The sequence below is a fragment of the Hippocampus bargibanti genome, linkage group LG04 (assembly GCF_051943395.1).
Source record: "Hippocampus bargibanti isolate YZ-2025 linkage group LG04, ASM5194339v1, whole genome shotgun sequence".
In the NCBI taxonomy this organism is placed as follows: Eukaryota; Metazoa; Chordata; class Actinopteri; order Syngnathiformes; family Syngnathidae; genus Hippocampus; species Hippocampus bargibanti.
In genome coordinates this window covers 2,870,001-2,895,000 of record NC_142737.1, presented here as the reverse complement: position 1 = coordinate 2,895,000, position 25,000 = coordinate 2,870,001, and the positions used below count along the sequence as shown (strand labels likewise).

The following is a 25,000-nucleotide window of genomic DNA, read 5'->3' as shown; positions in this document are numbered from 1 at the left end:
ATAAACACTTCACTACCCACTGAATTTTTCCATCCATGGTGGGGGTTGTGCATTATTAAAAAAAAATAATAATATAAAAAAAACACTTAAAGGACAACCGACATTTGTAAAAATCACTTCAAATGACTTCTACTGAGCGCATTTTACAAAGATTCCACTGCATACAGCTATATTTTACGTTTTAAGACTTGCGCTGAATATTCAGGAACTCTTGTTTTTGAGTTGGTGATGATTCCTGACGTGACGTCACGGAGGGAACGCCCCTGACCGAGAAAGCGACACACAATGCATTTTGGGTACTTTGTCTGGTCTGAAAACTTCGTGTTGATGGCGAAATTAGAAGGAAAATATAAATAACGCGATGGTGAATCGTTGTGTGTTGCACCAAGACTACTATTTGATACGAGTTGACACAAATTCCCAGCAGACAAATCAGCCCACTTCCAACGGAGCTTGGGCACCATCTTGTGCATTTTCTGGGCGCTACACTGGAGTCCTGGCGGCTCAAATTGATACGGAAGGACTTCTTTAATCGATTGCAAACATTTATGCTTTCCTCTTCAGAACTATTTGAATCATATTCATAACTGGATGAGTAACAAGAAAGCATCTTCTCTATTTCTGAACTCTCTGAAGCCATTGTTTTGATTCTCGACTCTGGAGCAAGGCAGTGTGTGACCAATAGTGACGTCACGAACAAGGGGGCGGTACTTTCTGAATCCGCCCAGTTTCCGAGCTCATTTTGTGGCAGTTTTGGGTCATTTTTATTGGTGTTTTGCATTTGACTAAAAATATCAGCCTATGTGTTTTGGGTATTTTAGATGCTATAAAACGTTTTTCTGATGTCAGTTAGGAAACTGGATGAGAAGCGAAACGTTCAAAGAAGTACAGATGACGGCTGAAGAAACCTTTTCATCGAATCCAGAATATACTTCACAAAACAATTGAACGTCACTGGAACTGGTAAGCCGTCTTCCCCTGTTATCTCAAACAGTTAAACAAAGTGCAGACAGATTTTTTTGGGGGGGTTGACGGGGGTGTCTTATTTATTTATTATAATACCTATGCTTGTCTGTGACTGTAAAGTGTCCTAGAGAGCTTTGAAAGGATCTTAAAATGAAATGTATTATTATTATTATTACTATAGTTGCAGCAAAAAAGACCAGGAGGACACAAAGGTAAGCATGGTGTCATATCTGATGTCTTTGTTTCATGTCTGGTACCTCATCTCAACGTTGAGTCTTTGTAAAGGGGGGGAGGGCAAAGAAAATGGGGTTCTACAGTCCTCGGGAGTTCACATTCTGATCCAAGAAACTCCCTGTTCACGTCAGTTGGGCTTTTTTGCGAGGTGATGAGTAACTTAAACAATGCGCCAGAAACACACAATGGAAAGACGAGGGGGATGAAAGTATGTCGTTAAAAAAAAAAAACACAACGTGCCAAGCATAATGCAGAGAAGCAGGCTCGCACACCGGGACCGTTTCAGCACCGGGACCAGATGAGCAGCTCCACGCGAAAAGACCACCCCCCGCCCCCGCTCCCCTGATCCAAACAAATAAATAGATACAAAGCGGTGCACTCACCCCCAGAAACGCAGAGCAGCAAAGTGTAAAGGATGAAAGGCAGCATCCTTGTCACGGGGCAACGGTCCACCCTCCACATGCTTCCGAGTGTTCGTCGCCGTGGGCTCGAGCCGCGGTTGCAGCTCGCTGTCGTTGCTTTACATTTTTACACCTCCCCTCTCTCCTCCCCCTTTCTCCTCTCCTCCCTCTCTTTCTCTCCCTGGGCTCATCGACCAGCTGTGAGCGCATGACGTCACCCGGACGTCGACCTCGCGCCGCCTGGTGGTTGCCTAAGAACCGGTGGGGGGCTTTGTTTTGGGCAGGCGGAGGTGCTGGGGGTGGGATGTCGACTGTACAATGACAATTGTCCATTGAAGTCTTCACCAATTACATGTTAGCGCAGGAAACAAAGATGATGAGGAGCTGATGGGCAGGTTTGGACTCCAGATGAGGAACGCTGAAGGACAGACGGTGGTTGACTTTGCTGAGAGAATGGAAATGGCTATTGTGAATACTTTCTTTCAGAAGAGACAGGAACATCGGGTGACCTATAAGAGTGGAGGCAGAAGTACACAGGTAGACTACATTTTGTGCCATCTAAAGGAAATCAGTCACTGCAAAGTAGTGGTTGGTGAGAGTGTAGCCAGACAGCATAGGTTGGTGGTGTGTAGGATGACGCTGGCGGTGAGGAAGATGAAGAAACCAAAGGCTGAAGTGAGGACAAAATGGTGGAAGTTGAAAAAGGAAGAGTGTTGCATGACATTTAGGAAGGAGGTAAGACAAGCACTGGGTGGGCAAGAAGGTCCTTCCAGATGACTGGCAAACTACAGCAAACATAATCAGAGACACAGGTCGGAAAGTACTTGGTGTATCGAGTGGGAGAAAGGTAGATAAGGAGACTTGGTGGTGGGACAGGGAGGTGCAGGAGCGTATACAGAGAAAGAGGTTAGCAAAAAAGACGTGGGACACTGAGAGGACGGATGAGAGTAGACAGCAGTACAAGGAGATGCAGCGCACGGTTAAAGTAAAGGTGGCAAAGGCCAAACAAGAGAAGACGTGACTGTTGCGGAAGAGAAGAGCTGTGGCATTGCATGAGGAAGTCTGGAGTGACAGAAAAGTATGTCAGAGCGGTGCAAGACATGTATCATGACCAGAAGACAGTTGTGAGGTGTGCTGTCGGTATGACTGAGGAATTCAAGGTGGAGGTGGGATTCCACCAGGGGTCAGCTCTGAGCTCCTTCTTGTTTGCTATTGTGATGGACAGGCTGACAGACGATGTTAGACAAGAATCTCCTTGGACCATGATGTTTGCACATCTGCAAACATCATGGCATTGTAGCTGAATGAAGGTAGCTGGTGTGAGAGAAGAAGGATGCACAAAACCGGGATAGATGGAGGACATTGATTCGCTGTGGCGACCCCTGAAGGGAAAAGCTGAAAAGAAGAAGAAGAAGATGTCGACTGTACAAGTTCATCGTTTGTGGTTGGCGAGGGTCGATCGATTGTTGAGACATTTGAAACCGCAAAATGTACTTGATAGGAATGTCAAGCCACTCAACACACTGCTCTGACTCACATTTTGACCGATGACGAGTTTGCTTCATCGAATGGGGAGGGGGTGGGGGGTGATCACATATCATTGTGCCCGGACACGTCACCTTCTGGCCGGGCTTTGTGTATACAAACGATGCGTAAGCAGTGGATACTCTGTGATCGATTATTTCATAACCAAAAGTCAACCGCAACGAGAGCAAGTAATAAAAATACTCGATTGGTGTATAATACTTAACATAATATTTTATAGAACATTGACGATTCTGTTGATTGTGTGTCTAAATGTATACTGTCAAATCCCAAACAAGCTAGCTACCAAAATATACTATGTCAACAAGGGGCGAATGCTAACAAAACGCAGTGAATTTTTTAACATTGAAAATTTATTGGCGACAAAAAAAAAACGTTGAGTAAAAAAACATTACATACGCCAAGGAAATCTTTGTAACTGTTTACGAACGTCGACCAAAGTCCCGAAATTACCACATTCGCTTGTCAGTGAGATACGAGAGCGAGTGTCACACGGTGCCATATTAGCCATTAGCCCAAAGATTAGATTTGATCACACTGCATTTAAAAACAAATAGAGTAAAGTCTCGTTATATCGACATTCAAGGGAGTCCGAAAAAATATCGATATAACCGGGACTATCGATATATCCGATATCGATATAACGAGACTTTACTGTATGTAAATATGAGAATTATTACCGGGAAGGAGGTGACTTTCTTTTAAAACTCAACCAATGGGTCCATTAGCCGATTTCATTCGTTTTTTTTTGATGTAGATTTTGAGTTATTTTTTTTGTTTGTTTTGAATTCAAGATGGGGCCGCGAGAGTGGCTATGGCCGACGAAGGAGCTGTAAGAATTGGGATAGGATTTGTCTCGGATTTGGTGAATAGTGCTGCTCTGTGTTCACTCTTCTGCGGGCTGAATTCAGGGGAAAAAAATAATAATAATAATACATTTCATTTATAAGCGCCTTTCAAAACTCCCAAGGACACTTTACAGTCACATGATATTTTTTTTCTACGGGTGAGTAGCGGCAGACACACGCACTAGCGTTCACTCAATGCAGGCAGACGCACAAAAACTTCATTAATAGCGGTTCAAATTGTACTGATGGGTGAACTGTTAAATGCCTGTGTGGGTTATTTATGGAGCCTTATTGATGGGATATTTTAACCTTGCAGTCTACACTCTGCCTTTGAACTATCAAAGTTGAAGAGTCCAAATTTCACTTTGTTTTCTCTCCATTTTCTCAACTTTTCACTTTTGTTTTTTATTTGAAGTGCTATCTGTGGGGGTGAATCATGGGTCGACGGGGATGGAACTCAAATTTTAGCCATTTTCTATACACTAGGGTTGAGAATTGCACCCTTGGATGTGTCTCTTGTTTATCAGAGGGCAAATGAGATGGCTACGTGAACCGCTGCACTGAAATGATTACTCGGGGACTTTCTGGACTGACTGCGGTTTTACAAGAGTGAAAATTTCAGTTCATTTCCTAGTACAGTGATACCTTGGCTTACGAAATTAATTGGTTCCCAGACAGAGTGTGTAAGGCGAAAAGTGTGTATCCCAAAAAAATTATTTCCCATAGGAAACCATTAAAATGAGAATAATCCGTTCCCAGGTCCCCATTAAACATAATTTTTCTAATTTCTAAGCCTTAAAAGTACACAAAATATACCTTATTTTATGTATAATAAATATGCTATGGTATTATAATTAAAGAAATAAACTGTACTGTATAATAAAGTGGTTTTATTTACCTTTGTGATGGTCAATGGCTTGATGGAATGGAGTGGCCTTCTTCTTTCACCATCTTGAGGAATGATCCATCGTAGGTGCTTTCTTTGTGATAATTTTATCTAGTTCCTCATCAATTGTGTTCTGTTTAGCTGGGTTGATAGCTTTTTGCATCAAGTGTACAGATGGCTTGTGCGAGTTGTTTGTGGATGGGATATTTTAACCTTGCAGTCTACACTCTGCCTTTGAACTATCAAAGTTGAAACTCTCACTGTCGTCTGCCTGTCTCTTTAATGTTTGAACCACCTCCCCTCACTGCTGCGTTCTTGACCAATCACGTGGCTTTAACCGAAGACTGGGGGCGGGGAATAGAGGACAAAAACAGTCGGCTGCCATTTTGTTGTTAGAAGAACAGGCTCGTTCGAGCACGACACATCGCTCATTGAGGCAGCTCAGTGTACGAAAAAAGTCCGTATGGCAAGGTTAAATTTTCATAAATTTAACATTTGTAAACCGAAAAGTTCATAAGCCAAGGGGTTCGTAAACCGAGGTATCACTGTAGTTCATCTCCTGCTCTCAGCATGCACCATCGGGGCATTAGATTTGAACCTGTCCGAACATATTTAAAAAAAAATAAAGCCAAAACAGATGATTTGCATGGAATTAAAAACAAACCCACCCGGGTACATGTTCTCCTAACTTCAGTTTTACTTAATACTCATCTCTTCAACTACTCATACACCCTGAAAATACTTAATCTAAATAAATTTACTCCGTCAAGATGTGGCTCAACAGTGTCCCCAAGTGATAATCCATCAAATTGCAGCCCCGGAAGAAAATTCTCCTGAAATGCTTATGTTTCAACAATTTCTTATACAGTATTTAAATTCATTTACAAATTGTAACAGTTAAGGCACACGTTCAAACTGGGCCTTGATAAAATCTCAATATATGATCCAATCACCAAAATATAAACAATATTATACTCCTGTTTTTTTTTTTTTTTTTTTTCCTTTCCACCGTTCCAGGCTGGGGATATCACATTCGGAATACTCCGAAACGGGTCTTCGTTGTTGGTGCGTTAAGTGCTGCACTCAGACTCAGTCCCAACACCAGGCGAGTGTCAGCGGGATCAATAATTCCGTCATCCCACAGCCTGGGGAGAGGAAAACATCATGCGTCATGTTATCAAAATTACTGTCACGCTCAGTGGATGTGAAAAGTCGACACCACACACATATCCATGTTTCTAGCTATGGTCGGGTATCACCCAAACTGCCATTGGTCAATTAAAGTGGAACCTTCAAAGTCAAGTGTATTTCCAAATATATCATAAAATGTGATGGAAAAAAAGATTAAACAGTGATAGATCGATCCAAAGTGCCCTTGAGCAAGCCTCCAACGAACCGACAAGGTACCTAACACACAACCTGCTACTGTTAAAACATGAGGGAAATATTTTTACCCTGTTTTTTATGGTTGTTTATGGTGGGTGTGATTCTACTCCCAGCCACTAGGTGACACACTCCCTTTTTTTAACACTAGATTTGACAGAGGAAGAGTGAAAAGAGGAACTACAGGTAACATCCGAGTTACAACCACCCGTACTTACGACCACGACAGCCAGACCTTTTTTTTTTATTCTACGCCTGGCACCGCAACGCGCAAGCAGCCGGCAACGCGTACTACAATTTTGGCCAGCCGGCATGTCACACACTTGCACCGCAATGCGTGACTACACTCAATACAGTAGTTATAAAGTGCAGATACCGTCTACTGTAGTACTGTACACTACTTTTTTTCTTCGGTGTCCGCCTGAGACGAGCGTATGTGTCGGGCGACTTGTTCTGGCCGTTAGCAAGGAGAGCAGGGGATTTATAACACTTATATATGAACTGTACAGCAAACAGTTTTGGATACATTACAGGTATAGTCATACAGTAATAAAAATCGATAATACAAAATATAAAATGACACTAAAAAGTATGAAATTTATAAATGAACTGTACAGTAAACAGTTTTGTATACATTACAGGTACAGTTATACAGTAATAAAAATCGATAATATGAAATATAAAATAATAAAATTGACACTAAAAGGTAAGTATAAAATGTATAAATGAACTGTACAGTAAACAGTTTTGGATAGATTACAGGTACAGTTATACAGTAATAAAAATCGATAATATGAAATATAAAATGATAAAAATGACACTAAAAGGTGAGTATAAAATTTATAAATGAACTGTACAGTAAACAGTGTTGTATACATTACAGGTACAGTTATAAAAATCCATAATATAAAATGATAAAAATGACACTAAAAGTTATAAAAAATATAAATGAAACTGTAAACAGTTTGGTATAGAATAGTGTTCAATAGAAAACGTTTAAAAACAAGAGATTGACATCCTGTCGTGTAAACGTCACGTCGGCCATTTTGAATGGATTTCGACTTACGACCGTTGGACTTACGACCGTTGGACTTACGACCGTTTTGTCGGAACGGAACCCGGTTATAACTCGGATGTTACCTGTATTTCAAATTCAGGCTCCTTTTTTTCACGGAAGGGGTTGAATTTCTCAAATCTCCCCATCCTGTTTTTGTTTTTATTCTTCGGGGGGAAAAAAAACGCAGTAAAGTTCATTTTATAATGTACATTCTCGGGCATGATTAAGTTTTTTTATGAGATGATTAATTTGGCGAACGGGACTTGTTGAAGAGGTAAAAAGAGAGGAAGATGTACACAGTTAGACGGTTTGTATACTATTTACGGTTTACTGTATTTGAATGGACAAAAACTACTTTTTAAATATGAACAAATTAGACATGATTGACAGATTATGTTTCACTTTAGGGGTTCCACTGTAAACTCCAAAAGCAGGTGCACACAACAGAAAATGGCCGACGTTACCTGGCGCTGGAGTAGTAGGGGCTTCCTTCCTCTTCAAATCGCCTCACAATCGGTTCCTTCATGGCGGCTTCTTGCTCTGCTGTGAACTTTTGAGAGGTCAACAATAATGAGATTATGTTCTCCATTTACACAAGGAAAAAAAATGGCACAAAGTGGACATTACCTTTTAATATGTCGACTCATTGTGTTGGCTTAGCATAATGTCTAATGATCTGAATCAAGCTGAGGTGTCATTTTTGGAGCTCTTGAAAGCTCTCCGCGCACCCCCCCACCCATCGAACGCGTTTTAATCGCACCCAACGACAGCACTAATCAGAATCATTAGCACGTTAAATAATGGCGTCATGGTGAGCTTTAAATAAAAGATGTCGAGTCATTATGGTTATGCTTTTGGCACCATATAATGAGTACAGTGATACCTCAGCTTACAAACTTAATCGGTTCCCAGAAAGTGTGTGTAAGGTGAAAAGTTCATCTGCCAAACATTTATTTCCCATAAGAAACAATTAAAAATGAGAATAATCCGTTCCCAGGTCCCCACAAAACAGAATTTTCTACTTAATAAGCCCTAAAACGACACAAAATATACCTTTATTTGATGTACAGTGACACCTCGGCTTACGAACGCTTTAGCTAATTAACTTTTCGCCTTACGAACGGTAAATTCGCGAGAATTTAATCTTGGCATACAAACTATTTTTCGGGAAACACACGGAGCACCACAATGAGTGGTGTGTCGTTCGCGAACGAGCCGGTTCTTGGAGCTCCTGAAATGGCAGCCAGATTTTTTTCCCTCTATTCCCCACCCCTGCACGTGATTGGTCAAGATCTGTGGTAGAGGAGGGAGGGGACACACGCAGCAGTGAGCGGGGGGCAGGGGTTACAGAAAAAGAAACACACACACATAAAAGGGAGACGACAGAGCTTGAAACAAAAAAACAGTGAAAAAACAAAAAACAAAACCGAAATGGTCAGAAAATGAATAGAAAACAGTGACATTTGGATTTGTTTCAACTTTATTGATAGTTCAAAGGCAGAGTGTAGACTGCAAGGTTAAAATATCCCATCAATCAAGCTCCACAAATAACCCGCACAAGCCATCTGTACAATATGAAGAGAACATACAAGCAAGGGCACCAGCTATGAATGAGGTTTCTAGTGTGTCTGCCTGCATCTGTTGCTGTTGCAATATCACAACTTCCAAGATGTACAACCCAGAGCTCCATGAGACACTATGCAAAAAGCTATCCATTCCATCAAGCCATCAAGGACCATCACAAAAGTAAATAAAACGACTTTATTATACAGTACAGTTTATTTCTTTAATTACAATACCATAGCATATTTATTATCATAAAATAAGGTATATTGTGTGTAGTTTTAAGGCTTATTTAGTTGAAAATTAGGTTTTATGGGGACCTGGGAATTGATATTCTCATTTTAATGGTTTCCTGTGGGGAATTAATGTTTGGAATACACACTTTTCGCCATACACACACTTTCTGGGAACCAATTAAGTTCATAAGACAAGGTATCACTGTATAATAAATTTGCGATAGGATTGTAATTAAAGAAATAAACTGTACAGTATAATAAAGTCATTTTATTTACCTTTGTGATGGTAGTTGTCAATGGATGGTAGCAATGGTTGACTTAGCATAATGGTACTGGGACAGCTAAGTCACACAAACGCACACCTCGGTGTTTTTCGATAATCTCCTTCTTCTGCTCGACCATAATTTTCTGTTGTGTCCTCTTCGGCTTAACACGAGCCTGTGGTGGGGTCTTTTTCGGTTACATAATAGCAAAAGTACTCCACTCTATAGCAAACCACATCTGCACTCAAAGAAAGTGGGTGTGGAAAACTAGTCCTCCAGCCACCGTGGCGCTGTTCGACCGTGTTCATTCGCCGAAAACTAGTCCGCTAGCCATTGTGGCGCTCCGTGTGGTTTGGCTAGTTTGCCGAAAACAAGTTTGTATGACAAGATCTTGCGAATTTAATGTTCGTATGGCGAAAACGTTGTAAAATAAAGCGTTCGTAAGCCGAGGTATCACTGTAGATATATATATAGCGTGAGGCTTTTGGTACCTCCTTTCCTTCTCTGGCTCGCTGATCCTTGGTGATGGTAGCTAGGACGGTGGCGGCCTGCTCGCCGCCCATGACGGAGATTCTGGAATTTGGCCACATGTAGAGGAATCGCGGGCTGCGAAAGAAGCGGTGGCCAGTAAACGAAACGACAAAACTAAACCGGTTAAATGCCGTACCTGTAAGCTCGTCCACACATGCCGTAGTTGCCTGCACCGTACGAGCCGCCGATGATGACGGTCATCTTGGGTACGTTGGCGCAGGCTACGGCCGTGACCATCTTAGCGCCGTCTTTGGCGATACCCCCGGCTTCGTATTCTCTGCCCACCATGAAACCTTATCAGGAAGAAATAATACAGTAAAGTCTCGTTATATCGATATCGGATATATCGATAGTCCCGGTTATATCGATACTATTTCTATGCACGCACGGAGAAAATTACATGCAAACAGGGTTGGATATATCGATAGTCCCGGTTATATCGATATTTTTTCGGACTCCCTTGAATATCGATATAACGAGACTTTACTGTAATACATTTAATTTCTAAGCGCCTTTCAAAACTCTCAAGGACACTTTACAGTCACTGGATTTTTTTTTTTGTGCGGGTGAGCAGTGGCAGCCATTCATTCATTCATTATATTTTTTGTATTTATTTATGTATGTATTTCTGTATTTATTTATGTATTTATGCATTTATGTATTTATTTATGTATTGATGTATTGATGTATTGACATATTCATATATTCATGTATTGATGTATTGATGTATTTATTTATTGGTGTATTCATTTATCTCTTCATTTATGTATTTATTTATTTATGATTTGTCGTCTTATTGTGTTTCAAGTGGTGAAAAAAATGGAGCACGCATCTTTATGACCGGGCAGGCAACTTTTCAGAGTTGTCTGCCCTGGTGTCCGCTAAGTTTTTGTCATAAGTTTCAGACACTGCCAATAGCTCAACAAACAAGATATTTTCAGGGTTTTTTTTGGTTCTGTTTTAGAGAACAAGGACACACCGACAAGTTCCCACTCACCTGTTATGTTTTGCAGGAAAATAAGTGGAATGTTTCTCTGGCAACATAACTCGATGAAATGAGTGCCCTTAAAATAAAAAAGAAAAAGAAAAAATAAGTCACTGGAGTAAATTCAGAAAACAAGTATCCTGACATGCTCTTAGCAGCTTTGTTTTGAGGGTGCTTCTGTAATTTAAAGGACAACCGACGTCACTTTTTTTGTTTCTTAACTGACATCAGAAAACCGTTTTATAGCATCTAAAATACCCAAAACATGCAGTATGATATTTTTATTCAAATGCAAAACACAAATAAAAATGACTTAAAGTGTCCAAAATCTGCAAAAAAATGAGCTGCGAATTGGGCATTTTCAGAAAGTCCCGCCCCCCGAGTTTGTGACGTCACGCCAAGATGTCTTGCATTGCTTGAGAATCAAAACAATGGCTTCAGATTCGGAGAATATGCTTTCTTGTTACACCTCCAGTTATGAATATGATTCAAATAGTTCTGAAGAGGAAAGCATACATGTTTGCAATCGATTAAAGAATTTATTCCGTGCCATTTTGAGGCAACATTGGGGAGAAACCATCACCAGAACAGAGGCACAAAATGGCGACCTCTTGTGGCCACCTCCGTTTCCACAGGCTGACAAATTCCTTATATGGAGCTTGGACACCCTATTCTGGCGGCTTTTGGGTGCAACACAAGGTTTTCAGACCAAACAATAGAGCAAAATACATTGACGTGATGGAAGGACTGCTACAATGTGTCTTTTTTTCAGTCAGTGGGTGTTCCTTTAGTGACGTCACGTAGGGGATCGTCACCGCGAGTCTTAAAACGTAAAAAAATAGCTATATGCGGTGGAGACTTTTTAAAATACGCTCAGTAGAAGTCATTTGAAGCCATTTTACAAATTATGGACACAACTTGTCCGGAGACGTCGGTTGTCCTTTAAATGCATTTTCGGCAAAGACGTCCAAAATGGGTCGCGTTATTGATTTTTCCACAGATACGCTTTGCCGAGCACATTTGAGGCACAGCGCCCGATGCATTCAACAGCAATCACACTGATAAATCCACCCAATGTTCGCTCTTTCACACCCAGATGAGAAAAACGAATCAGACCGCCTCCCCCCCCTCCCACCTCAATAAATCGAAGGCCAATTGTAAAACGCGTACGAGTCCATAATGACACATTCAACGCATTGTCCATTTGAAGGCCGCTTACAGTTCACGGCAGAACGGCCTGGCAAATTAGGCGAACGACGGTGAATGAAAATGGAGCGTGGTTTTCAAACGCGACGTTATGATGATAGTATTGGGGTGGGGGAGGGGGGGCGCTCAGGCGCAGGCCCAGACAAACGCAATTAGAGCGCTTATTGTAGCGGCTCCTGTATGAAGGAGGGTCAGAACAAATCGTCTATTAGGATGAGGTACTCTCATGAGAGGAATATTGGAATTCATTGTCGGAGGCGGCATATAACCCCCCCACCCCACCCACCGACCGACACCCCGATGGTAGGGGGCTTCAGGCGTTAAAGTCCTTGATACTTCAAGAACACTGCAGTCTCACTTTGTGAAAAAAAACTTGACAGGACTAAATCGTCATCGCGACATTTCATGTTGTACCTTTTTGGCAGATTCGGAAAACAGCACGCCGTTGTTGCCGATTATTCCCACGGGGTAACCGAAAATTCGGGAAAATCCTGCAAGGAAATAGTCACAGTCAAAGATAGTAATGGAGACGCTGGATTACCTCAAAAAATATTAGTTGCTTTATGGAGTGAAGTGGTCATCCATCTATTTTCGATAACGTTCATTTTGTTCCTACCTATTTACATTGTCAGTGAATGGGAATTCAACTTAGAATGAACATTTAATTTAATTCAAATAAACATTGAAATGTTTTGGAATGCAATTTGGGAAAAAGTTCAACCGGTTTTACTTTTTTTTTTTTTTTTTTTCTTCTATCATGTCCAGAAAAGGTCAGTGCTTCAAAGTAAAAAAAAAAAAAAATAAATAAAATACAATACAATAAAAAAAGATAAAATAAAATACAAAATACCTTAAAAAAAATCCATATTCACAATCAAAAATTGCTTTTGGATTATTTTTAAAAATCTAATCAGCACTCGTGATCTTGAGTTTTTGAAAGGCGCTTTTATTTTTATTTTTTTTATTTTTAAATAAACTCAAATTGGCTTCATTGAAGTCAGGTGTCACGCTAAAATACAATAAAATATTATAAAATAAAATACAACACAATAAAATAAAATACAATAAAAAAATTAATCCAATACAAAAGAAGCGGACCTTAAAAAAATGCCACATTCACCATCATATTACCAAGTGGAATAAAATTACAATTGGATTACTTTTAAAAATCAAATCAGTCACTTAAAAAACTTTTATTTACATCATTAAGTCAGGCAAGTGTAACGCTAAAATACAATAAAATAATATAAAATAAAATACAATTCTTCTTCTTTTCCTTTCGGCTTTTCCCTTCAAGGGGTCGCCACAGCAAATCAGTGTTCTCCATCTTTAGATGTTTGATCCGCATGTTTGTTTTGGCCAAGCTTTTACGTCGGATTCCCCTCCTGACACAACCCTCTGTATTTATCCGGGCTTACAATACAATACAATAAAATTAAAAACAAAATACAAAAGAATAGGACCTTTAAAAATTCTATATTCACAAACATATTACCAAAGGGAATAAAATTGGAATTATTTTTGAAAATCAAATCAGCCCTTCTATACATTCAAATTGGCTGAATTGAAGTCAGGCGAGTGTAATGCTAAAAAAAAACCAAAATAAATACATAAATACATACATACATAAATACATAAATAAATAACAACGAAGCGGACCTTTAAAAAAATCCATATTGGATTGGATTGGATTTGCCTTTATTCACAATTAAAATTACTGTGGGTAATGAAATTGTAATTGGAGTATTTTTTAGAAAATCAAATCAGCCCTTAAATCAATTCAAATTGGCTTCATTGAAGTCAGGCGAGTGTAACGCTTAAAAAATAATAATAATAATAATAATAATAATAAATGTAAAAAATAATTAAATAAAAAAATAAAAAATACAATAAAATACAAAAAAAAAGACAAAAAAATTATCATAAATACACAGAAAGATAAATAAGTAAATAAATAAATGAATAAATACATACAAAAGCAGCGGGCCTTTCAAAAAAATCCATATTTACAATCATATTACCGTGGGGACTAAAATTGAAATTGAATTATTTTAAAAAAATCAAATCAGCCCTTAAATCAACTCAAATTGGCTTTTGTTGAAGTGTAACGCTACACGATCACCAACCTCTTGAAGAAATAATAACGTTTTAGTTTTTGTGTTTTTTTGTGAGCCATTTTATGTACCGGTAATGTTTTTTTCTCTTGAACGTACCTGTCACAAGCGTGTCTCCATAGAATGCTTTGAATTCATCAAATTTACTTCCGTCAACAATTCTGGCAATGACCTGCAAGCCATAAAACACATTATGCGCACATGCCGAGCGAGAAAATTGATTTTTTTTTTTCTCCCTTTCCATTTTTGCTTTCACATGTGAACACTGCATGGGGCAACGGAAACGCAATTCAATTCAAACAGCATTTTGGCAAATAGTGAATAATTCAGCACACAAAGAAATATTGATTTATATATGGTTCAAGGTTTGAATGTCAAAGCTTGTAACATGAAAAATATGGAAATTGGACCTGATTACTAACACGCTTTCCCATCATTCTTATGCTTGCACGTAAATTGCGCAATTTGATTCTTTTGTGTGCTGTCATGCATTCGCCACAATGATTCTTCACATTGAAAAGAAATCGTCCTCTAGGGGAAATGAACAAAAATGAAAATATGCAAAAGAAATGGCAAGGAAAAATATGAAAATATGTCCGTCAGTGTACCTCCCGAACGTCAAAATTCCGTTTGAGATTGTCTCCAACGATGCCATAGAGTTCGTCTGCAGGGTAAAGAGGGGCTTCGGTGGGTTCCGTAGTCACCTGAGAGGCACGACGATGTCACATCAGGTTCTCTCACATATCACCTAACGCGCATGATGCGGACTTACGTCGAGATTTTTCTTGTAATTCAGGTTCCGTACGGCTTTCCGCGCTAAATGAAGAGCGTGGTCGTCGTCTAAGGCGTAATGGTCCGTCACGCCGGATTTCCTGGCAGAAAAGATCAGAGAGGTATTTCACGGTACACGCAATGAGTGCAGTGCGCCGATGTGTATGTGGAACGGTCGCCGCTTGGAATTGAAGCGGATTTACGTCAGACAGAAGATGTGAGACAATCTCTTTTGGTCAATGGATGCTACAGCTTTGTGTTTGCTTTCAACATTTTAGCTTGTAGCAGGCGTGCACATTTCGCCATGATGTCCCTGATCCACTGGTGAAAAGGATGCTTTGATCCTCATCTAGAAATGATTCATTATTTGTTATTGTTTTTTGTTGTTGTTGTTTTGACTTCAAGATGGCCGCCGCGAGAGTGGCTGTCTTTACAGCAGCTTCTATATGTTGTTTTTCCTACTTCTTCCTTTCCTTTCCTCTTCCTTTCATCACTTTATTGCTGTGAAATGTAAATTTCTCCACTGCGAGACTAATAAAGATATATTTCAATCCATTCCATTCCACAAAAAAAAAATAGATCAAGAAAATGAATAACCTGCAATGAAGATCAGCACCTCCAAGGTCCTCAGCGGAAACTTGCTCTCCTGTAGCAGCTTTCACCTGAGAGCACATAAAAAGATCCCCTACTACTACTACTATTACTACTACTACTACTAACAATAATAATAATAATAATAATAATAATAATAATAATAATAATACATTTCATTTATAACCGCCTTTCAAAATTCTCAAGGTCACTTTACTAGTTAATATATCGCTAATAGATAGCCAGTTAATCAGCTAGCTAGCTAATAGATAGCTCGATAGTTGGATAGTCAGCTAATAGATAGCCAGGCAGCTATCTAGCTAGATAGCTAATAGATAGCTCGATAGTTGGATAGATAGCTAATAGATAGCCAGGCAGCTATCTAGCTAGATAGCTAATAGATAGCCAGCAAGCTAATATATAGCTAATAGATAGCCAGCTAACCAGCTAGCTAGCTAATAGATAGCTAGATAGCTGGATAGATAGCTAATAGATAGCCAACTAGCTAGCCAATAGATATCCAATAGATTAATTCATTCACTGCAAGACGATGTGCAAAAATGCGTCTACTCCAGTGCCAGGGTTTTTGTCATACTCACTCGAATCCCAGGACCCACAGAATATTGAGTTTTTACATTTACATCATTGAAAAGAAAACTCAAAAATACCAGAGGAGGTCCACCGAGGAAAATAGTTCCTTGCTTTTTGACAATGATGCTTTCATCTGCCATGGCGGGGACGTACGCTCCACCAGCAGTACAGGAGCCCATCACCACGGCAATCTGACAGATGACAGCATTTTCAAAAGCGCTATTCATGAAGATGGGTGCCGAAAATAAATAAATAAGAATAGTGAAACATTTTCAAAAATATCAGGTAAGAGCTGCAGTAATACCTGCGCTATTCCCTGGGATGACAGCCTAGCTTGGTTGTAGAAAATACGTCCAAAGTGATCTCTGTCGGGAAAAACGTCCGCCTGTCTGGGAAGATTGGCGCCTCCCGAATCAACTGAAACGATTTAATAAAAAACAGCATATCGAGGAAAATGACGTCGACATATAAATAAAGTGAAGGTTATATAGAACCTGTTTTTAACTTATTCGCTGCCATTACCGAATGTATTTGGGAATTGACAAGCATGACGTGCAGCGCGATTCCCGAATGTGTCCGGGTTTTGGATTTTCTTGCGGGTGGTGCCGATAAAGCGCTGGTCAGACCTCTGGCAATGTTTTTCCCTTCCTCGAAGAGGCAGCATTTGCCTTTTGTCCGTGTTAGCGCTTTGTTCCAGCTTCAGCTGTTGTTAAATTGCTACATACATCAATATAAACTTCCGCACCCTGCCCACCACCTTTTCCAGCGACTCCCTGTGGGCAGTTGCTACCTACATTTGTGTCCTCCATACTTATTTGTCATGTCTTTTTTTATGATGATACTAGTGCAGCGTGTTCTACCGGAGACAAATTCCTTGTGTGTTCTACATACTAGGCCAATAAAGATGATTCTGATTCTGAATATGTATGTATTGTATTTCGTACAGCTGCCCCCATTTCAAGCTCAGATAACTCCAGACCCGTATAACTTAGGAATTAACTATTTTTGAATGTTTATGTAGTCCTAAAACTCAATATTCTGTGGGTCCAGCAATTTGAGTGAAAATGACAACAACCCTGGCACTGGAGTGGACATATTTTTGCACATCGTCTGGTGGCTGATGAGTTAATTAGATTCCAGGACTCACCTAGGTAAATGCAGGGCAAGTGGTTCTGCTGGGCGATTTCTTGCGCACGAAGATGTTTCTTGACTGTAACGGGGTAGTACGTTCCGCCTTTGACGGTGGCGTCGTTGGCAACAATGACACATTCTACCCTGGTTAAGAAAAATGAATATTTATTTATTACTTGATGCACCCGTGTGGCATTAAAAGACAAACGTTTGTGTGTATTTTAATTCATTCGTAGGCCTAAATGCACTTTGACAATGTTCATAAACACGTAAAATGAACGTTTTTAATTTCAACCACTTTTTCGGGTATACAGACGCTCCCCAACTTATGGATGAGATACGGTCGTTCGTAAGGTGAATTCGTTCGGAAGTTGCTTCAGTGCTATATTTTGTATGGAATGTATGTTTAAGGCTTATATAAGTATGTTTAAGGTTTATTTAAGTACGTTTAAGGCCTGTATAAGTAACCTGTATTGCTTGAAAAAATAAACATTTCATAAAATATATGCTCGATAAAGATATGTCCATGTACAACTAGAGAGAATAATAATAATAATAATAATAATAATCATAATAATACATTTTATTTTAAGCGCCTTTCAAAGCTCTTCATATGTTAGAGAGAGACAATGTTTGTATATGCTGTTGTTCGTAACTTGAATGTTCGTAAGTAGGGGAGCTTCTGTACTCGGAAAAAGGCGCGCAATACAAAATCTAACTTAAAGTATCTCTGTCTGAACATTTTTCAACATCACGGCAAAAAAATGGTCGTATGTACCGTTGTTCGTAACTCGAATGTTCGTAAATAGGGGAGTGTCTCTACTGTAAAAACAAAAACAAGACTGTTATGCATTTTTTATGAACAACATGTGGTCTGTACTCGGAAAAAGGCGCGCAATCCAAAATCAAACTTACAGCATCTCTGTCCCAACATTTTTCAACATACCCGCAAAAATGTTCGTATGAGCCGTTGTTCGCAACTTGAATGTTTGTAAGTAGTGGAGCGTCTTTACTCTGAAAAAAGCGCACAATACAAAATCTAACTTACAGCATCTCTGTTCGAACATTTTTCGACAGACACGTCAAAATTTTCGTATGCACCGTTGTTCGTAACTCTATTGTTTGTAAGTAGGGGAGTGTCGGTACTCAGAAAAAGGCGCGCAATACAAAATCTAACTTACAGCATCACTGTCCGAACATTGTTCGACATACCCGCAAAAATGTTCGTATGTGCCATTGTTCGTAAGTAGGGGAACTTGTTGTCATTTTGTATTTTGTTGTTTCCCATGACCTGAGCAAGCGGATGGAAGATGTGGGGCCCTAGAATGGAGCCTTGGTGTACCCCATATGTAATTGTGGTCCACTTGTTTCAAGTTAAATGTTGACACACAGTAATTCCTGTAATTTGTGCCAATTTGAAAACCGATGACAAACTTACTTCCTCTTTTTAACTGATTAGATCAACTAACACTCAGATCAGAATGAAGTTTTACCATCACATGTGTTTCAATATACTAAAGGCCACTTTGGTCTAAAACCTTGACTGGCATACATAAAGCCGCTGTTTATGGATTCAAATTAAATACCTGTTGAAAAAAAAAACATACAACAAGAAAGATTTGATGTTGGCCTGTCATAGTGCTCAAATGTTACCCAGAAACTCGTCCAATCCCGGTGATCATCCCCCCTGCTGGCACTTCCTCTTTTCCATACAACTCGTACGCCGCAAACTGGGAAAGTTCTAAAAAGGGAGTCCTGAAAAAAAAAATGGTTGACAGAATGAGGCAAACACAAAGAACCTTTTTAAAATCATTTACTGCCATTCATGAATGTATTCGGGAATTGAAAATATGACGGAGCGCCATTGTCAAATCTGTTCTAATTTTTTTTTTTCATGCTTGGGTGCAGATAAAGCACTGGCCATGGCCTCTGACAAAGTATTTTTTCCTTTCCACAAGGGGGCAGCATTTCCCTTTTTTACATAATAATAATATATAAGCCAATATAACCCACTGCACCCTGCTCACCACCTTTTCCAGCGACTCCCTTCAGTTATCATATCATATTATGTATTTTTTTCAATAGGTTAAATATATATATGTATGTATTTTTTTCAATAGGTTAAATATATATATACATACACAGACATACATATATATATTTTTTTAATCTATATAAATATATATGAAGTAGAGTATATATGAAAAGATTTTTTTTTTTTTTTTGAGTGAACGCTGGCACGGATGGCTGCCGCTGCTCACCCGCACAAAACGAAAATCCCGTGACTGTAAAGTGTCCTTGAGAGTCCTTTGGAAACCTTGAACTCCTTGAGTGTCCTTTTGAAAGGCGCTTAGAAATTAAATGTATTATTATTATTATTATTATTATTATTATATTATATCAGTTTTTTCTATGCTTGTCTGTGACTGTAAAGTGTCCGTGAGAGTTTTGAAAGTCACTTGAAAATAAAATGTATTATTATTATTATTATTATTATTAAAGTACTATATAAACCAATATGTATGTATTGCATTGTATTTTGGACAGGCGCCCTCATTTCAAGCTCATATAACTCCAGACCCATATAACTTGGGAATTAACTCTTTTTGTTTCTCATGAAAGAAGAGAATCTCAGGTTTCTTATTTCTAATTGAATGTTTATGTAGTCCTAAAACTGAATATTCTGTGGGTCATGGAATTCGAGTGACAATGACAAAAAAAACCCGGCACTGGAGTGGACACAGTTTTGCACATGGTCTGGCAGTGAATGAGTTAAGCACAGAGTATAAATCATCATGGGTAAAATTACAAATGTATACATTCCCTTGTTTTTTATTTAGAGTGTCAGAATGTACGTATATTGGATGGTACCCTGGATCCAAGAGTCTGTCGATGCGTTCTCTGGGTAAGAGTTTACCGCGGGAAGTGTGAAGTTTCCTGGCTTTTTCTCCACCGCCTGGAATAACGACAACATAATGAAACCTGACTAACACTTGAGTGAGGTGACCATTCATTTGCATCATAAATATCATTCTCACAACCTAATTTCCAAACTCCAAAACAGTCATTCAAGCAGGCAATCATGATTGAATGATGATGTAAATCAGGGGTGTCAAAGTCATTTTTTGCCGCGGGCCACATTGTAGTTATGGTTTCATCTCGAGGGCCGTTATGAATTTGTGGAAGCCATTAGAATGTTTAAATCCCTTCAAATATTACATATAGAGCACACAGCAAATTAATGAATAACTCGTTTTCAAATCTGAAGTCAAGAATAATGACTTTTATTGTGGTTGACATCCAAAAATATGAAAATTTGGCTCAGATTTTAGCAATCATCATGGGATTTAACAAGTTTGATTTGCTTTTGCGGGCTGAAAAAAATGATGTGGCGGGCCGGATTTGGCCCGCGGGCCTTGACTTTGACACCTGTGATGTAAATGAACATTACAATAATTCTTATATTGGAGTGGCATTAACTAAAAATGCTGTGACTAATTCCAGCCCACCTAATTTAATCTTCTCCGTCCGGATTTTCAATTCATCAACAAGGGCTTGCATCCGCTCATAATTCTCCTGGAAGACCATAAAAAGGACATTTGTATGTTGAGTCATATGACTTTTTACTGCGATACAAGTGCACAAACTACTTAGAGGACAACCGACACCATTTTTTGTTTCCTAACTGACATCAGAAAAACATTTTATAGCATCTAAAATGCCCAAAATACGCAGGCTGATATTTTTAGTCAAAGGCAAAACACCAATAAAAATGTCCCAAAACTGCCACACAATGAGCTCGAAAAATGGGGAGATTCAGAAAGTCCCACCCCCTTGTTCGTGACATCACGCCAGGATACTCCTTCACAAACTGCCTTGGTCCAGAATCAAAACAATGGCTTCAGAGAGTTCAGATTCAGAGAAGATGCTTTCTTGTTACTCATCCAGTTGTGAATATGATTCTAATACAGTAAAGTCTCGTTATATCGATATCGGATATATCGATAGTCCCGGTTATATCGATACTATTTCTATGCACGCACTGAGAAAATTACATGCAAACAGGGTCGGATATATCGATAGTCCCGGTTATATCGATATTTTTTTGACTCCCTTCAATATCGATATAACGAGACTTTACTGTAATAGGGATGTGACAACATTTTTCAATAATAATTCATCACACATTTTCTAATACCATATTAAAGTGCATTTAAATAGCTTTCAAATGATGTATAGATTATTTTTCTATGCCAAATAATAAGGAAATAATGGAATTTTTAATGCTCGAAATAAGAGGGGATTTTCTGCCTTTAATTACAGTTAAAACAATGAAAATCTGTGACCGAGTTCTTTATTACAGTTTAAACTATCATAACTTTCTTAATTTTTCGCAGAACTTAACGAGTAAGGTACCATTGGAAAGCTTTTGAGATTCTAAACAAGAACAGACAACACAAGAAAAGATTCAAAATATAAATGAGCAAATAACGATCGAATGCAGGCAGATTTTCGTCAGAACTCAAAAATGGCTGTCACTGAATACTAGATAAGAAAATTGCGAGCCCTAGAAAAACATATGCTAATGCTTCTTTTTGATTGAAACTTGGCAGTTATGGAGAAAAATATATATTCTACCACTTCTATGAGTTATAAAAATACAACTGACTCACCTTTATAAACGGTGTAGTGTTAGCAAAAAGAGCGTCAACTTCAATCAAATACTGTGGGAAATACTGTCGTTGTCGTATTCGGAAATGTGTGTAAAAACATGTGTAATACACAAAAAAAACGATTAAGTACTTCACAAAAATGCAATGATATACGACTGCGAGTACAGAGTGCGCTCGGTTAACTGGACAGAAACAATCGCGGTGGAATATAGGTCACTGTATCGTACCTGGTACAGATTTTCCTAAAAATAAACATATTTCTTTTATCAAATACTGATAACATAACTCCCAAAATGGAGCACAAGACACTGCCACTAAGTGTTTATTTTGCTTACGCGACACTTTTGAGAATCACAAATCGTCCCTAATTCAGAAGTTGAATGAACGTCATTGTATAATCGATCCGTTGCTTCGCTATAGAGATAATCAATACTATTCATACGTGTATCCGGTTCACACGTTCATTTTTTCCCCAGAGTTTGTCAACATTGTGACCTTTTCATGGGACCGTGGAGCCTCTCTCGATAGCATTAGCAAGGTTGTCGCTAGCCAATGGACGATAGCATGTAGCTTACCTGATAATCGGCGGAATGTTTGTCAGGTTGAGAGCCGAGCCGGGCGACTTTGTCACCGTGATAACATCTCGTCCAAGCCAAGGGGAGACTCCTGTGACGGAGCAGCAGTGGTTTAACTATTTGAAGAAGCATTTTGGGGCCAGGTTTTGACTCAATGTGAAGTTTTTTTTGGCCCCTTCTTGGTAGCCTAGCCTAGCTTAGCCTAGCAGCGCTCTTGCTTTCTGGTTGCTGTCAGCGGCAAAGAAAAACCATACTGCCCTCTGGTGGCTGTATCACGCGTAGCAGTTAAACGCCGCTTTAAAATATAAACATAGAGCACAAGTTTAAATGATATGAATCTCTACAGTTATGTTTTGATATTTTGTTCGTCTGCTTCATGACTCTATTCATATCTGATATCCATTTTTTTCATTGTAATGTAATAAATAGAAATTAAGCTTGACAATTTATATTTCGCCAGAAGATGGCGACGAAGTACCTTGAAACACTCAGTGCCTCTGAATTGATAATAATAATATGAATTAATCTGGGTTTGAGCTTTTGTCCACAGTGTCCGATCGAACATCTGACACTATCTTAAAAAACTGTCATATATGCTTATGACCACAACCTATTATGAATGGGGGGGCAGTATCTAGATATTATTGTGAATTTTTATTGCATGTTATCAATGAGAAAAATAAACGAGTGCTCAAAACTGACAACTCGGCCCTCCATTCATTTTCTGTTACGCTCGTCATCATGATGGGCGGAAATACAGTGATACCTTGGCTTACGAACTTAATTGGTTCCCAGACAGTGTGTAAGGCGAAAAGTGTGTATCCCAAAAAATAATTTCCCATAGGAAAACATTAAAATGAGAATAATCCGTTCCCAGGTCCCCATAAAAAAACATAATTTTCGACTTTCTAATTTTTTAAGCCTTAATACTACACAAAATATACCTTATTTTATGTGTAATAAATGTGCTATGGTATTATAATCAAAGAAATAAACTGTACTGTATAATAAAGTGGTTTTATTTACATTTTGTGATGGTCGTTGATGGCTTGATGGAATGGAGTCATCAGCATTCAACACTTGATGAGGAACGTAGCCTTCTTCTTTCACCATCTTGAAGAATGATCCCTTGCAGGTGCTTTCTCTGTGATAATTTTATCTAGTTCTTCATCAAGTGTATTCTGTTTAGCTGGGTTGATAGCTTTTTGCATCAAGTGTACAGATGGCTTGTACGGGTTATTTGTGGAGCCTGATTGATGGGATATTTTAACCTTGCAGTCTACACTCTGCCCTTGAACTATCAAAGTCGAAACTCTCTCACTGTCGTCTGCCTGTCTATTTAATGTTTAAACCACCTCCCCTCACTGCTGCGTTCTTGACCAATCACGTGGCTTTAACCGAAGACTGGGGGCGGGGAATAGAGGACAAAAACAGTCGGCTGCCATTTTGTTGTTAGAAGGACGGGCTCGTTCGTAAACGACACATCACTCATTGTGGCAGCTCCGTGTGTATCCCGAAAAAAGTTCGTCTGCCAAGGTAAAATTGTCATAAATTTAACGTTCGTAAACCGAAAAGTTCGTAAGCCAAGGGATTCGTAAACCGACGTATCACTGAAATGACGATACGATGGAAATGAAGCATTGTTTGAATTCAAATTAGCATCCACGGCTCACACGATTAATACCCACTTGTGGATTCAAACCAAAAAGGAGTCCTTTGTAAAGGGAAAAAAAAAATCCAGGTAACCTGTAACACTTTAAACACACGTGCCGTTTCTCGTTTCGAAATGTGAACTAAAGAGCTTTTTAAATGGAAATCAGCGTCGGCTTAAAAGCTGTTAAAAAGCATCCTTTGTGACCCGAGCGCTACGTCGTACGGCGGCGTCCATTTGTCAGAGTGGTGCTGAAGAGCATTCCAAACAAGAGCTTTTATTTCACTTCATTCTTCCTCCAACGTTCCCGCCTGGTGCACCCGGCGACCTCCACTCCAACGGGCTGCTCCTGTTTTCTTAGCAAACGCACCATCATCCACTTTCCGCCCGTCCGGCTCGTTCTACTTTGCGTTGGTGACCTTTGACCGCCTCTTCGCTAACGGTAGCGGTGGATTGATAGAATGGATGTACAGTAAGGGGCATGAAAAGCTGCTAGCTGGATTAAAGTGCTTCATATAATAGAACGGGAAATGAATGCTTTGGAAATGTCTAAAAAACTAAATACGTTTCTTTTTTTATTTTATTTATTATTTTTAAATGAAGCATGTGTAAAGGAATATTTTTGGATGCTGAGACGCAGCTTCCGTGTTTATTAATGGCCACAACAATGAACCACTACAAATCAGCTATTAGCTAGCTAGCTTTCTATCTGAGTTACTTCCGGGTTGAGTGAAGGCCTAGCTAGCTATCTATTAGCTAGCTAGCTATCTTTCTATCTATTTAAGTTACTTCCGGGTTG

At 39.2% G+C, this 25,000-nt stretch overlaps 2 protein-coding genes across 3 annotated transcripts in view; both read right to left on the bottom strand.

Annotated features, from left to right (window-relative positions):
* The window catches only part of tmem8b (transmembrane protein 8B), a 57,789-nt gene extending 54,450 nt beyond the window's left edge, over window positions 1-3,339 (bottom strand). Inside the window, exon 1 of the mRNA XM_088993544.1 lies at window positions 1,584-3,339. Coding sequence (XP_088849670.1) covers window positions 1,584-1,662 — 79 coding nt within the window. The 5' untranslated portion in view covers window positions 1,663-3,339. The remainder of the gene's footprint in view (window positions 1-1,583) is intronic.
* Window positions 3,340-3,480: 141 nt separating this feature from the next.
* mccc2 (methylcrotonyl-CoA carboxylase subunit 2) lies at window positions 3,481-22,787 on the bottom strand. 2 transcript variants are annotated; one of them, XM_088993545.1, is made up of 17 exons: window positions 22,551-22,787; window positions 20,812-20,878; window positions 20,174-20,258; window positions 18,956-19,057; window positions 17,319-17,446; window positions 16,476-16,588; window positions 16,249-16,362; window positions 15,587-15,651; window positions 14,991-15,090; window positions 14,827-14,922; window positions 14,318-14,390; window positions 12,519-12,595; window positions 10,911-10,977; window positions 10,050-10,206; window positions 9,874-9,988; window positions 7,785-7,870; window positions 3,481-6,025 (listed from the first exon to the last, which is right to left on the bottom strand). In XM_088993545.1, exons 1-17 carry the CDS (start codon window positions 22,680-22,682, stop codon window positions 5,908-5,910), a joined length of 1,695 nt encoding a protein of 564 aa, XP_088849671.1. In that variant the 5' UTR covers window positions 22,683-22,787; the 3' UTR covers window positions 3,481-5,907. The 2 variants fall into 2 exon arrangements, with proteins under 2 accessions (XP_088849671.1, XP_088849672.1); XM_088993546.1 differs by lacking the exon at window positions 22,551-22,787 and adding an exon at window positions 21,976-22,476.
* Window positions 22,788-25,000: the final 2,213 nt, after the last annotated feature.

Bases quoted from the DNA above. Each gene is read 5' to 3' on its own strand.
- mccc2 (XM_088993545.1), bottom strand. From the start codon at position 22,682: ATGCTTCTTCAAATAGTTAAACCACTGCTGCTCCGTCACAGGAGTCTC. The intron at 20,259-20,811 runs GTGGGCTGGAAT...TCGTTATTCCAG, and splicing joins GACGGAGAAGATTAAATTAG to GCGGTGGAGAAAAAGCCAGG. The intron at 10,207-10,910 runs GTGAGTGGGAAC...CTTCCTGATAAG, and splicing joins TTTCCTGCAAAACATAACAG to GTTTCATGGTGGGCAGAGAA.